The sequence below is a fragment of the Eleginops maclovinus genome, chromosome 15 (assembly GCF_036324505.1).
Source record: "Eleginops maclovinus isolate JMC-PN-2008 ecotype Puerto Natales chromosome 15, JC_Emac_rtc_rv5, whole genome shotgun sequence".
Taxonomy (NCBI): domain Eukaryota; kingdom Metazoa; phylum Chordata; class Actinopteri; order Perciformes; family Eleginopidae; genus Eleginops; species Eleginops maclovinus.
This window is the reverse complement of record NC_086363.1, coordinates 2,692,842-2,708,289: the sequence shown is the minus strand read 5'-3', so window position 1 is coordinate 2,708,289 and position 15,448 is coordinate 2,692,842. Positions and strand designations below refer to the sequence as shown.

Here is a 15,448-nt window from a genome sequence, read left to right as displayed (position 1 = left end):
TACAAATACAACTGAGACAATTAGTTAATTAACAAAAAAAAAGTTGGAGTTTTTCAATTTTTTAAGAATTTAATGCACTACCTTTCTCTCTTATAATAACATACTTTCACTTAGTAATGTTTTTGTCAATGCAATATTTTCACTGGTATTTTTTTACATTACATTGCAAGTATTTTATCTTACAATAAGTGCAATCATGCATGAAGCAAACAAACTCAGAAGAACAAGAATCATGCAAGTACATACACTTCAAATAAGCCGCCCCTTTAATACAACCACATGAAAACGACACCTGTTTAATATATAATGTATATCTTTATGCTGTTTTTCAGACTCTGGCCTCTCTGCATTTAACAAGGCGCGGTGCAGCACCACCAAGATTAATTTGGAAACACTGTGCTGACCTCGGTCTGGACAGCTTCACAGCATGCAGGCTCCGAGCCAGAGAACAGGGGAGCGGCTGCAGTTTTTGCACTTTTGGCTGAAAGAGGTCTGCACCTGGTTCAAATGAGGACTCTCTACATCGCTGCTGGTGAGGGATTGATGAACGAGAGAAAAAAAGCACACAAGAAGTGTCTGAGAAGCCCGGCTGTGTTTCCATCTGTCTGGCAGAGGGAGTCAAGTGTTTGCATGTCAAATACTTGTGAGTACAAAACGAAGAGTCTGCAAAATGAGGGTGAGCGCTATAATCTCACTTCCTGTTGCTCTTTAACTCTAAAAGAGAACATGTTATAAAATGTAAAGTGGTGGAGGGTAACTAAGTACTTTTATTGTGCTTGTTCTTCTTCTCATATTTGCAACTTGTGGAAGGCTATTTAAGGAGCAGACAGAGTGGAGTCTAGTTAAAGAACAATAAAAGAAACATGCTCGTCACAACGAGATGAAGTTGAGACATAAAAAAGCAGTGAACAGGAAGGGAGGAGGTGACAAACCCTCAGAGAGGAGGTGAGTTTTGCAGATGTGTGCTGGGCAGAGCGGCCATTGACAGACATCTGGAGAAATCATCACCATCTGCGGTGGAAAATTCATCTTAACGGGGTTTCTTAAAACAGCTGCAGGGCTGTTTCGGGTTGGCGCGTGTTAACCTTATAACTAGGTTGGAATAATCTGCTGAGTGCACACACAGATTATGAAGAACAAACATGGTGATCTTATGTTGCCTTTAATGTCTTTAAGTTAAATGATGGGACAGGAAGTTAGCTTTTTTTGGCAGCAGACCTTCAGCAGTTTACCTTCCTTAAGATGTATGAACTAATTTCAAAATCCTCTTTTGCATGATGCATATGTTGGATAGAGAAATGCATTCTCTCTTGATAATGCAAAGGCCTTTTTTAGTATCATGAATTAAAGCAAAATATGGTTTAAATTAAACACATTAAAGATCTAAAGGTGTAAGAGTTGGCCATGAGGGATGTGCAATAGGTCGCCATTGTCAGTAGGTGTGTCTATTTACTGTATGTGTGTGTGCAAACCATGCATATGTACATAAGTATTACAATTACTTTGTATGATTATGTGACAGGTTGGTTGGTATGGTGCATCGATAGCCTGCTACTAGTAGCCGGAGAGAAAGTTCATTGCTTGTTGTTAAAGCATTTGTTAAGGCGAAAAGGATTATATATGTAGTATGTAGTGATTGTAGGATGTTTGTAAAGGATGAGAAGGTATTCTGTCTGTGCTTGTGAGTGTTAGTTTTGGAGACGTGTGATCTGTTGAACTGTGATCGACTAGATGGCCTTGATTGTTGAGCTGGAGATCAGTAAGTAAGAAAAAGTCCATAATGTCATCTATATTTAAAATAATGTACTAAAAGTTTTGTAGCTGACCTCTTTCTTTTGGATGTGCGCACACTTGGTCCCGCTTGTGTCACTAGAGTTATAACGTGTGTGTGTGTGTGTGTGTGTGTGTGTGTGTGTGTGTGTGTGTGTGTGTGTGTGTGTGTGTGTGTGTGTGTGTGTGTGTGTGTGTGTGTGTGTGTGTGTGTGTGTGTGTGTGTGTGTGTGTGTGTGTGTGTGTGTGTGTGTGTGTGTGTGTGTGTGTGTGTTTCATGACTAATAGATGTTCAGTCAACAGGACAGATCAACAGATGCTGCAAAGCCCCTGCAGCACACTGACACACACACACACACACACACACACAGAGCAGCTCTCTCATTATACCACGTGTTAATGGCTGCAGAGGTACAGTATGGGTCTCCGTGCTTTATGCAGTTAATATTATATAACAACATTCTCACACAGAGCTGCAAACGGCTCATTATCTTACTCTATTTAGTTTCTTCCGTGTTGAGGACTTTGGATTTTTGCTCACAGGTTTCTGTTGTTTGGTGGAAGTCGTGTAATGGTTACCACTGGCTGTCAATGATGCTTAAAATACAGGCAGGAAAAATCATGTTGATGAAGGACTTCCTTATCAAATTAAATGCCAGTTAAAGATGTTAAAGCAGCTAATATAGACATCACACACTCTGTCTTCTCTTGTGTTGTTGTTATTTTGTAAGGGCTAAGGCAACAATGAGATCAAATAATAGAAAGAAGATACAATACAAGATGAGAATTTGAAACAGCAGAAAAAGCATGACAAAGAAGTCAAATTCCACCTGTAAATAGTCATTAAATCTAACCACAATGTGCTCTCTGATGATACTGTGAGCTGAACTAGAAGAGGCTATATATATCGCAATTCATTAGGAGCATAAACGCAGCAATTCATTTGGGCTCAACAACATGTGATTAGGTTTTCACTTCCATTAACAATGCCCGGCCTGTCCGACGGACAAAAGAAAAAAGTGTCACAGTTAACAGAGCAGGATATTTATCACTCGTCAAACAAGCAGTCACGTTGATGTGCATGTTTGTGTAAACGGTGTGTCGTTCCGTGCATCGGATTGGGATGTTGGGTTGTATGCAGAAGACGACCTGTGTGTTTGTGTTGTTGGTGCATGTTGGTGAGGTGTATTTGTTGATTTGTCTCATGTAGAAGGAGCTGTAGCAGAAAAGCTGAGTCAGAAGGGAAGACACAGTATACAGTAGATCAATGATGTTTCATTTTACAGTAGAGCGTTTATAGTGTGTGTAAACATTGGTATAATTAGAGGTACTCAGACCCTTCACTTAGTAAGACCTCATTGTGGAAAGTGCTGCAATTTAAACCTTATGTGAGGAAAAGTATGTTAGTGTTATCAGGCAAATGTCAGAGTCAGGTTTTTCCTATTTTATATGATACTTTTGGATTAAAGAGGACATATAATGCTCATTTTCAGGTTCAAACGTGTATTTTGTGCCTCTACTGTGACATGTTTCCATGCTTTAATGTCAAAAAGTGCTTTATTTGTCCCGTTACATGCACTTATAAGACACTACAGGAATGGAAAAAAAACCCAAAAACAACGTTTATTCAATTTAAAGTGCATTTTTATGTTGGATTTTGTGTTTGTAAAGTCAGAACCCTGCCATTCTGAAGCTTTGCATTGATCCTACAGATGAATATGGATGACCCTGATCAGCAAATACACTGCACAAAAGAGGCCATTAATCAGAAGGACAGGAGAGCTGTTTTAGTTTGATAAATGTGGTGAATAAAACATCACATTGTGCTTAGGCTGACAACAGACTTGGCATTAATCCAGAGTATTCATGTCACCTTTCACAGAAATGTAGAGGGACAGTAAACTCAGTTATTTCAGTTAAAGAAGTTTACAGTCATATGTTCACACCTTTTAAAACTCATACAATATAATCCCCTCCACCTCCACATATACTGTATCCTGTACGTCCACATTTCACTCTGCAGCAGATGTTTCCTGTTGCACTGTGTGGGAGAAATACATGTTTCTCTTGGACTATGAGCAACAGATGGTGAGAAACAGAACGGTGTGTTGAGAGATAACACACTGGATCACACCGCTGTGCCGAGGGAAGGGTGCATTTTTTAGCTGCCTTTCTGATCACTTGTTATATGAAATATAAAGACATCACACAGGAGACATGCTGAGACTTTGGGAGGTTGTTGAGTGGAGGAATGACAACTTTAATACCAACTGTGATGCTTAAACGTCTTTCATTTACGATGTTGAGTCCTGAGGACTTTTTAAAGAGAAAAAAGGTGTCTTCTTGTCTTCAATGCATTTTCTACTCAAACACAACTAATGAAATGACTTTAGCCTCTATTCTGTTGGAACGAAGAGGGTGTCTGATGTTTGTAATGAACACAATTAAAACTATTTGCCCACGTACAACTTAAAGGGGCCCTATTATGCTCATTTTGAGGTCATGTCTCCATGCTCTAATGTTCAGAAAGCTCTTTATGTTTCTCATAACCAGAGCCCAGTCTGCTCTGATTGGTAAGCTAGACTGCTCTGTTGTGATTAAGCGCTTAGAGATGTCCCGCCCCTTCGCCTTTCACATGTTTGAGCGCTCGCCAATTGAACGCTAGTTACATAGTGATGTCACTATGTTACAAAAGTAAACAATGGAGTCCAATGGAAGAGTTTCAGGGAGAAAAACTCTGGAGGGAACAGTAGGATTCTAGCCTTTGCAGACCGTTTACATGCACTAAAACCATACACAATACACACAAAAGGAAAGGGAGAACCCAATAAAAGCATATAGGGTCTCTTTAAACGAGAGAATATGTGGTTTTAATGAACAAATATACTCTCTGTTTAACTGTCTTACACTCTAGCTCCTTCATCAGTTATTTTTGCTCGACCCGGCTGCTACTTTAATGTTTTAAAGGAGAGGAAAAGAGGATTTTATATTCAACTCATAACTTCTTTCTTGCCGTGCAGCACAGTCACTGTCTGAGCTCTTATGACGTTAGTCTGACGTTTCCCCTCCTTATCTTTCTAAGAAGTGTGGTGTACCCACGATAACCTGTGCTTCTTAAATCTCCTTCCCTTTAAGATATTCTCACTTCCCTTCCTTTATAAATCAATGAGATAAGGATTATGTCTGCAGTTAAAGTGGAGGTCTGATAAGGTCAAATTTGAGCCTAAATTTTGGAGTTTAATCCATGCTTTAGGGTTTGAGATTAACAGCCGGTGGGAGCGGGCGCTGACCTTGAGACTTGGGTCAAACAAACAGTCAATCATTTTTCAGGTCACATTCAGCCTGAGGTTTCTGTCTTTTTATTATCTTTTCCCATGAGGTTTTTGAATCCCTACTTTATTTCTTCTCCATCTTGATCCATCCGTTTTTATTATCTGCTTCTCTTGACCACACCGTATATTTTCCACAGCAGAGTATAGATTTGATGATTAAAAAGGTGGCCTTCCTCCACGACGCCACCTTCAAAAGGTGCTCACACTGAGGATGATAAATGATGGGGAGCAAACACGTGAGGAGGATAAAACACAAAGTCAAGAGGTCAGATCCCACTCTGCCCGGCTTGTTGGCATAAAATATATTCCAATACTAGGTCTCTTTGTAGAAATACATGAATAGACAATCAGAATTAGACACAGATGCTGTGCTAGTGATGCTCGATGTAAGGGAATATCGTATATGAGGGTGTACAGTTGAGCAAATTGTAACAGTAGCATGCTAACAATGCAATGACTTTAAGGCTTGCTAGAAACTAAGTGCATGGAAAGATAACAAGGAAAAATATGTTTTGTGCTTTTCACACATTTAATTAGCATTCAGACTCAACCCATCTTTTTCTTGTCATATTAGCATCACAAGCTAATTAAAGTAACACAAATAAAATAACTTGTTCTGCCCAAATGCCCATTTAGGAATAAAATATTAGATACATTTTGCAAATATTGATGCGTTAATCTGGTGATGCAGATTGTAAAAGTGGAGCTACTTCGGTATTTCAACATGGGATCAATAAAGTGTACATAAACCCATAATAATACGTGTTAAATAAGTACAGTTAAGCAATCAATGGAGTATGACAAAAACTACAATATTTTCTATTGTGAAAAAAAAGGGGAAGAAACTGGTACAACATTGCACTGACAGTAAGTACAGTACTGGAGTAAAGGTAGGGACTGTCCACTAAAGCAGGTAGTGTTGTTGGTTTACCTTTCGTTGGGTTGTGTGTGTTATTCAGTTCTTCTCAACAAACATTTCCTTTTTATTTATTTTCAGCCCAACAAAGAGCTTCTGGCTCACCTGGCTGCTTCCTCGTTTCAGTTAACTCGGCAGCGAGCGTCCTCTTTTCAAATCCTTTTGTTTTGTTTCCGAGATCTGCTTGTCCTAAAACTGAGGATCATGATCACATTGTCCTCTCACTTTGCGACTCAGCGCTGAACATCTTCCTCAGAAGTGCTTTATCACACTGCTTGCAGAAAGAGCTCTTACTGTTTTGTCTTCAGACTTTGTTTGCGATATAACTTTGTGTTTTTTATAACCACAAAGATTTGGTGGGAACTGTTACCGTAAGTAAGATAAGCATTGAACTGCATTCCTAGATGTTATGATGCATTTAGAAAACTAACAGATAAGAGAGGGTTGTAATGCTCGGGAGGAGACAAAACTGTTGATATGAATTCCGGCGGGCGAGGATATCAAACCAGCATGTGATCTGTGTGTGTGTGTGTGTGTGTGTGTGTGTGTGTGTGTGTGTGTGTGTGTGTGTGTGTGTGTGTGTGTGTGTGTGTGTGTGTGTGTGTGTGTGTGTGTGTGTGTGTGTGTGTGTGTGTGTGTGTGTGAAAAGAAGGAAAGTAAATGATGGAGGTAGATGATTTGAGTAGCTGTTCCTACAAATGTGAATCCTTTAGTTAACAGTATTTTAAAATGTTTCAATTTAGAAATTGAACAGGATTTTTTTGTCAGAAATCACTGCGATTCACTCTGTGTGTGTGTGTGTGTGTGTGTGTGTGTGTGTGTGTGTGTGTGTGTGTGTGTGTGTGTGTGTGTGTGTGTGTGTGTGTGTGTGTGTGTGTGTGTGTGTGTGTAATACAGGAAGTGGCAGGGTTATCTGGTGAAGTTGGTTTCCTGTTGCGGTTTCTCACTTCTGCTGCTGGTGTCAAACAAGTTCAGTAACTCCTCACAGACTTTCTCGACTGCTGGTGGTAAAAGGATAAATATAATAATGTAAAAATGTATATTAAATATTTAAAGTAAAAATAAATGTAGGGGAGTAAAACTGTAAAGTAACGAAAAAGGAAAATGCTATAGGTCTACCTCAAAATCGAACTTAAGGACTAAGGAGTAATTGTAATCGTACATGTCAGCGAACTCTTACATTAACACCCACCAATTCAGGCACAGTAACTAACGTGTTTCCTGAGCAGAGTACCTCGCCCCCCCCCCCCCCCCCCACACACACTTTTTCTGGGAGATCAGGTGGGAGGCGAGCATGACGAACCTCAGAGCTGCATCACAGCTATTCCTGGAGCTGCCATCACCTCCACTGTATTCATGAGCTCTCACACGATTCTGCCTGATATTTTCAGACTTACTGACAGTTGTGTGTTAATAAAGAGCTACTGTTTGCATAGTTTGAACACACACACACACACACACACACACACACACACACACACACACACACACACACACACACACACACACACAAATAGTCACAGACGGGAAACCAGCATTTGCTGATTATTATGTTATGGTGCGTCGACAGGAAGGAAGAAATCCTGCAGTGACACATGTTATCAGTTAGGTAGAACTGCAGACAATGGCTCTTCCATCCCATAAATATAGATAGGATATGTGTGTGTGTGTGTGTGTGTGTGTGTGTGTGTGTGTGTGTGTGTGTGTGTGTGTGTGTGTGTGTGTGTGTGTGTGTGTGTGTGACTGAAATGAAGCCTTACTGTTTGCATTAGCAGTTTTTTGTAGCTACTTTCAAGTTATATTTTAGGATAGGTAAGATTATGTTGCAGTGTTTTAGTCTGGAGAATAGAATACGTGTGTGTGTGTGTGTGTGTGTGTGTGTGTGTGTGTGTGTGTGTGTGTGTGTGTGTGTGTGTGTGTGTGTGTGTGTGTGTGTGTGTGTGTGTGTGTGTGTGTGTGTGTGTGTGTGTGTGTGTGTGTGTGTGTGTGAGAGAGGTGTGTGTTGTTGTTTCTGTTGGAAAGAGCTACTTGGCAAGGCTGTGTGGCATTCAGCACCTGCTAGCTAGAAGAAATGATGACAACAAGAAGACACCAAGAATGCTCCTTTCCGAGTGTTTGAGAGAGAAACATGTCTGTATGTTGAATAACTGAGAGAAGTCTCTTAACTATGCATTATAATTAGCTTTAAGTAGTTCATTATGCAGCACAATTGTCTCAGATACACATGTATGGGGTCTCGGTGCTATTCTTTATTCTAGGAATACTTTATAATACTTTTTTACCCCAAAATATGAACCCTCAGGCTAACAATACCATGGAGTCAAAGTAGTTGAATAAGTAATATAGGCCATGTAGGCTATACACGTGTATGCTATGCTAGCCTTTTTTAAATTTTGCTTAGTTTTTAGGATAATCTATTCAAAATAAGCGCATATCTTTTAATCCCTACTGCATAGGCGTTTGTTTACTTTAAATTAATCTTATTAAATATTGGGGGAAATGTGTTTGTTGAAGATTAATAAAGTCAAACGAACAAAAAAAAGGTAAAAAGCTTCTTTTTTAAAATGGCTTAATTAACAAACACTGACGTAATCCGGTTTACTACACTAAGGATTTGTTATTAACCCTGTAAACCAGAGTGCATTTTTTAAAGCAGCGTCATGATTCACATTTTCTGGCACACAAATGGTTAATACTTTTGCGCGTGCACTTACATGCATTTAGAGTGTGTCGGGACCGCGCATGTGCGCAGCGGGACCGCGCAGCAGAAACAGTTCAGACGGCAGGTTGGTCGGTCGGTGAGCGGAGAGACACAGACAAAAGTACCGGCGATACGAAGAAACGGAAGACCTGAGGCATTCGGTGTCTCTGTTGGCGGTGGCGTTGGCTTCTTCTCCTGTGGACTAAGCGGGAAGTTTTTTTTATTCAACAGTCCAGGGGTCAGATTGTCCACCATGACGGGCAGCAGGGAGGAGGAGAGGAGGAAACTGGCCGACATCATCAACCACTGGAACGCCAACCGGCTCGACCTGTTCGAGATCAGCCGGCCCACAGAGGTAGGCGACCCCGCAGACACATGAAGGAAACACCGTGGTCAACGAGGGCCTTCTCTCTGGGTGGATGGGAGCTGTCTGACACTTGGCTAGGAAAATGTTGAAAGAAAGGCTTTAGTGGGCAGCGTGGTTTACTTGGTTTACGCGGTGGTTTAAGTCCCCGTATGTGTCGTGGAGAGAATGAATACCAAACTCCATTGAGAAACTCACTGATTTACTATATCGTCAGAAGGTATTTGACGTTGAGTAAATATCTGAGCGTTAATTTCTTCCAAAACAGTCTAAATGCACTTTTCTCCGCAAATCGGCTTCATGTTTATGTTAAATGTTCCTTTTTTAGACACATTTCCCACTAGCTAACACCCACAGCTGTGCAGCTAGTGGCTTTTATAGTAGTAATAATGATCACATTTCTCTAGTTTACAGAGCCAGTTTTTGCATTGTGAATAAGCCGAATTTGAATTAAAGAGCAATGATTTATTCAGTATATTGTGGGATGTTCACATGTTTTGGAAATCCCTGGAGAGAATGCATGTCAAGCTCCATTGATAAATCCAGTGATTAACTACGTCGTCATAAGGCCTTCGACATTAAATACATATGAGAGTTAAATTATTAGTCAAAATGCACATCTATCCACAGATCGGCGTTCATTTTAGGTAATATTGTCCTTTTTTAGTAATATTTCCCACTTCAGCTAACTACTAGCTACCTCCCACAGCTGTGTAGCTTCTGGATCTATAGGAATCATTCTTTAATTTCTATAGTTAATGCATAATAAATATGCTAAGTGTGTGCATACAAAATATGCCGAATTTGACTTTGAAGAAATGTGATTTATTCAGTATATTGTGGTATGTTCACATGTCCTGGAAGTCCCTGATTTTTACAATGCATTTTATTATTTGATTATACGTTTTATCTGACTCTCTAAAGTGTATAAACTACAGCTGTTAGATAAGTTAAGTGTAGTTGAAAATAGAACATTTTACTCAGAAATTTAGTTGAGAAGAAGTAGAGGAATTTAGTTAAATAGTTCACATACCAATTTCCCTCTCCAGAAATTGATTAAAAAAATGTAATCCTGCCCCAAATCTGTGTAATATGATGTGGATTTCAAGGTCAATTATAGTATATTTTTTACTGTATTTCTTGCTGGTCAAAATGATTAAATCTCCACATATCGGAGTCCTATTTGGGGTAAATCTTTCCTTTTTCAGAAACATGTCTCACTGGTCAGCTAGCTTCAAGCTAACGCCCACAACTGGATAACTAGTAGCTTTATAGTATGCATTATTCTTAATAAAGAGCCAATTTGTACATAATAAATATCCCGAATTTAACTTAAGGAACAAGGCTTTATATATAACGTAGTGTGACATGTTCACAGAAAGGTCTTAAGTGAGCAACAAGAGTGTGAACATGAAATTGTCAGATTTTTTTAATGGAGTTTGGTGTGTTGTTATCTCATACAGGAGAGTACGTATCGAGGCTAGCTAGCTTAGCAGGCATATTACCTGTGGAGCAAAACACGAATCATGCACACACTGTGTTGAATGCAAGAAACTGGCTCCCAGAATGAAATGCATTGTTTGTCCTACACACATTGTTGTTGAAATGATAAGCTAAAGTGGTGATATGTCCAACTATGGCAGTGTTAGCGGTGTGTGTTGGTGGAGTAGCGGGCTTGCAGCAGTGTCTGTGCAATGGCTGACAAACCCAGTTAACACGGTGAGGTTGTTTGATACGCAGGGCAAATAGATAAAAGATTAAAGTATTAGCAACAAGCTGGGAGGTGAATGCTTTACACCAGGTATGGCACATTTTAAAACATGCATTTTCTAAGCCTAAAAAAATAAACCAAGCCAGTGCAATATCCATGTCGCCCTGCATTGTCCTTACATTAGCTAGCTTGATGCGACCAGGAATCATTTGACAGTGCTGTAAACAATCTGGACACAGGTTGTCGGGTTGTTTACTAAAAACATGCCAGGATAAGAAACTTCTCTCTGCAGGATTCCGATATAGCAAAGCTACCGGAGTATAGCAAGTGCTTGCTGATGTGTTCAGTCCTTAAGGAGTTAGTCAATAACCATCTATCTTCACTCTTTAACCGGTGCATCTCATGCCTTAGTAGTTTTGATTTATAGCTATGACGTCAGCTGCAGTGCCTTTTTAGGCGGTTAGCCCCCCCCCCCCATCTCCTTGGATAAGGTTGTAGGGGGGCCACAGGGTCCCCTCTCCTCTTCTTGAGCCGATTAATTTATCAGGATTGAAGCTGGCCAGCCGTTGGCAAGAGTTGTGTACTGGACCCGCAGCCTCTCCATTCTGTGAGGAATGATTAACCCGGTCCAGAACTCCTCACAGGCTGTAAATCTCTAACTGTTCACGAAGCATTGCTTTAGTGTTGCTGCTGAAGACTGCTCACAGTTGCGTCCAGTGGAACATGATTAAATGCAAGCAGATGCATGGCCTTCCTTGACACGCCACACCCCACCCATATGTCAGCTGGTTGAGCCCCCCATGCTGCACAAGTGTCCTCTACACCGTCTAGACTTCGCCAGACTAGCTTTGCATGAAATATGCTGCATTTGTTATTTTATTTTACAGTATGTTCTGATTTTTTGACTTTATTTACCACACACAGTCATTATATCTGATAATTACCAACATTTAATCAATTTAGTCAATTACAGCCCAAACTGCCAGAGCGGTGAGATCATTCGTGTGATTAGATTAGTAATGGATGGCTGATTAGTCTGGAGCAAAGGTTCTCAAACTTTTTAATCTCACAAACCAAACTGAATAAGTCCTGCTGTGGGACTTATGGTGGGCTGATTATAACATAACAGGTACTTTGTGTCACGTGGGGACTCGCCATAGACGGAGACATGGGGCTTATTGTTGCACAGTTTAATAAACACTCGGCCTGAGGAGACATTTAACACAATGCATTCACTGGAGTTCAGATGCATTCACACCAACAGTTTGTTATATTTGTATTAAGTGACTATGGGAATGTTTGCTCTGCTTCACTTCTGTTTTTAGGCTGTGTTTGTTTACACTTCCCAGTTATAAATTAACCTGAATCTGCTGAAGATAGTTAACCTATATCTGCTTTAGGTGTTGGTGGGGATGGACAGTGTTCAGGTTAAAACACACAGTCGTTGTTGTGTGCTGAAAACTTGTGAACCCAGTTTCAGCACCAACCATATGAATCAGAATAACTTTATTCGTCCCACAGAGGGGACATTTACATTTGCTAAAGCAACAACAGAGCCAAAGAGAGCTTAAGAAAGAAAAAGCATGCATGCAAAAAGGAAAGAGTCTGAGAAAATGAAAGCACATTTGAATCATTAAAGCATGTACATTATGTCACAGACAGCAGAGGCTAAAATACAAATAGGAACCTGAAAATGTGCATAATAGGGTCCGTTTAAACAACTGATACATACAAACAATGCTCTCAGTCCTGAAGAGAAGCATTTGTTTTTTTAGGATTGTCTGCAGAATCTGCAGGAATCCTCCCAAAACAAAACACTTTGTTTGTGTAAGAGTTTGAATGTTGACAACGGATATCCAGCAGCTCTTTGTGCTTGGAAAGCTGTGCATAAGGAAAGAAGAAGTTGTCAAGAGTGTCCTAAATATAACTTGCGATATGGAGCGCAGTGTTGAATAAGTTCCTCAAAAGAAATCTGGATTTTCATAAAATGTCAAGCCAGTACTTTTCACCCAATGTTTATTTTAAGATAGCAAACCATAAACAAACGTCTTATCACATAGGTAAAACATGAGCATACTGACACGTATTACACAGGACAAGCAGCCCTTGTATTCATTAGAAAGGAAAGGTAAACGATGATTCATATCAGCGTACAGAAGTACTTTTAGTATTCACCTGTATGTACGCAGCCATCAGGAAGGGCCTGTGACAGCGTTACCAGGAAGTGCTATTAAAGCCAGTCATTACATGCAATATTGTTGATAATCAGGCAGGTCTGACATATCATGTTCACATTTACCTTGGCTGGGGAGCTGTAGCTAAATGATGATGACTTCCTGTCTGATTTTCATGCAAACCTGTCAGTAAAAAGAAAGAGTTGAGACAAAGGTCAGACCCGTTGAACTGCTCCTTTTTCCTATACGTGTTATGCAGGTAGGACATTTCCTGCCCTCGTCCTGAGTGCTGACCTAAGGAATTTCTCCTCTTTTTTTATCCGGAGCAACTCAACAGAGGCTTATGGTTTTAAAACGGGAACAGCAGCTTTTTTGTCCGTCCAGTTCTCAATAGATGCTGCCTGGAAACGAGGCATAGGCCTACTTTAACCACCAACTCAACTATAATTAACTGAACACTGAGCTTTCTAAAAGTGTTTGTAGGACCAGTTTACATAAAGTAGTTCACTTTTCCTACGTTCACACTGTTGCTTGACTGCTTGCAGATCTCCATGGATCACATTGGTCTTTGCATGGGTCTAATAAGAAGTGTTTTATATCTTAATTTAGGACTTTTCAAAGATGAAATGCCTTTAAATAGACATTTAAAGTAGAAATAAAGCCTGTGTTACTTCCTCCCATAGTTTTATTTCCACTTGGCCACAGTTAAACTTTCATGCTTGGAAAACAGGTCAGGCTTAACAAAGTATGACAGATACTTCCTATTTTGTCCAATATCTTTCAAGCTGAACAGACAGAAACATCCTGTTTGAATGTAGACTCCTCTTAACCTTATGCTACCGAGTTATATATTCTTATCGGACATATGCTGGTTTCTCTGTGCTTGTTGGAATAGCCCTAAATGCTCATAGCTTTAACCCAAATATGGCTTCGATGTGTCACCCTGAAACCTTCGGATGACACAGCAATTACAGTGAAAACCGGATTTGCCAGTGACTGCACGATGTGACAAAATGACACTAGTCACATGTGAGAGTGAAGTGTAACGACTCATCAGATTTCAGTGCACATGAATAAGCTGCACAACAGGCTAAATAGGCGTGGAGGAGGATCTAGCATGTCTTAGTTTAATAGAATATTGTCTGGGATAGCTGAGTTTAAGGAAAATGTGGGAATAACGCTCAGAAAGGATGTTGCTTTAGGGTGCGAAAATGTGGCTAAAAATACAAACTGCATACGGTTCACGGTATATTCCTCAGCTCCAGTATGCATTTCCTGGCTGTATAGATGACAGTGTGTTGATATACTGTGACATATCTAGTTTAGCATCCTCACTTTGGCTCGGGGAGGTGGAAAGACTGAGGAAAATGGGATGGTTTCAACATTTGCAGGAAAACATGCCAGTGGTGCAGGGGTACTGAATTGTTATTTTTTGCTCCATGTGAGGAAAAAAACCCCAGCAGGACATCAGACAATAAAAGCCAGTATTTGTCTTTTTAACAGACCCAGTTTGCATGCTATGCTAAACCACAAACCCAAAATGAACATTATGGGATAGCTCTGGCTCTTTGAATTTGAAGTGAAAGGTATTTACTCTTTAACCGGACTGCTTTCTTTCCTCTGGGATGTGAGCGCAGCGTGGAAGCAGACTCGCCGTGACATCAGCGGCCACTCCCTCCCTTTTCCTTGTTTCACAGGAAGCAGGAAGCGGACAGGAAGTGTGTGCTGTGCTGAGATAGTGGGTTTCCTGTAGTCTGGGTAGAATGACCGAGTTGTTTTCAGGGTGATGCGTGATCAGATTTATTTTACAAGTTATTTCCAGACGCCAGAGGTACCGTTTAGTATTTGGTCTTGGATTCATATTTTGTTGTTGTTTTTGATTCACACCTATGCATTGATTTGCAGCCTTTCCCACAGCTGCAAGAAGAGAGGTATAAATGCTATGGGAAAATCTGAAGCGGAGCGCAAATTGATATTAGGCTTATGCTAACGAGTATTTAATGTCATTTGTTCGGTCAATTACACCCCATAAAATAAGGAAAAATGACCATTTTCTCAGAGCTCAACATGTTTTTATGTCTTTTTCTATCCGATTATCATCACACAGCGCACATCTAGTATGTTGTAATGCATGGCATGAAGAAAAAGCAGCAAATCCTCATTTTTTATAAGCTGGAATCACATTGTTCAACAAGTGCTGCATCAAGAAATGTCATTAAATATGCTTGACTATAGGAAAACTGTATGGAAGATATCATCCTATTGCTCACTGGCTCATTTTCATTAAGAAATTGTAAGAAATGTGGTGCTACAGATGAGTCTCAACGAAAACAGTAATAAATAACGCCGACACTACTGAGGGAAAAACACTGTTGACTGGCGGGAGTTTGACTTTGACTTAAAGGTGTGTGCGCGTGTGCGTGTGTGTGTGCCAATGTTAAGAAGCAGCTGGTGATAGTAGCAGCATGTTTGGCAGCAGC

At 40.2% G+C, this 15,448-nt stretch overlaps 1 protein-coding gene across 1 annotated transcript in view; it reads left to right on the top strand.

Annotated features, from left to right (window-relative positions):
* Positions 1-8,796: 8,796 nt before the first annotated feature.
* LOC134876658 (afadin-like) overlaps positions 8,797-15,448 on the top strand; it is an 81,535-nt gene continuing 74,883 nt past the window's right edge. Inside the window, 1 exon segment of the mRNA XM_063901705.1 lies at positions 8,797-9,074. Within this exon segment, the coding sequence (XP_063757775.1) occupies positions 8,973-9,074 (102 nt within the window). The 5' untranslated portion in view covers positions 8,797-8,972.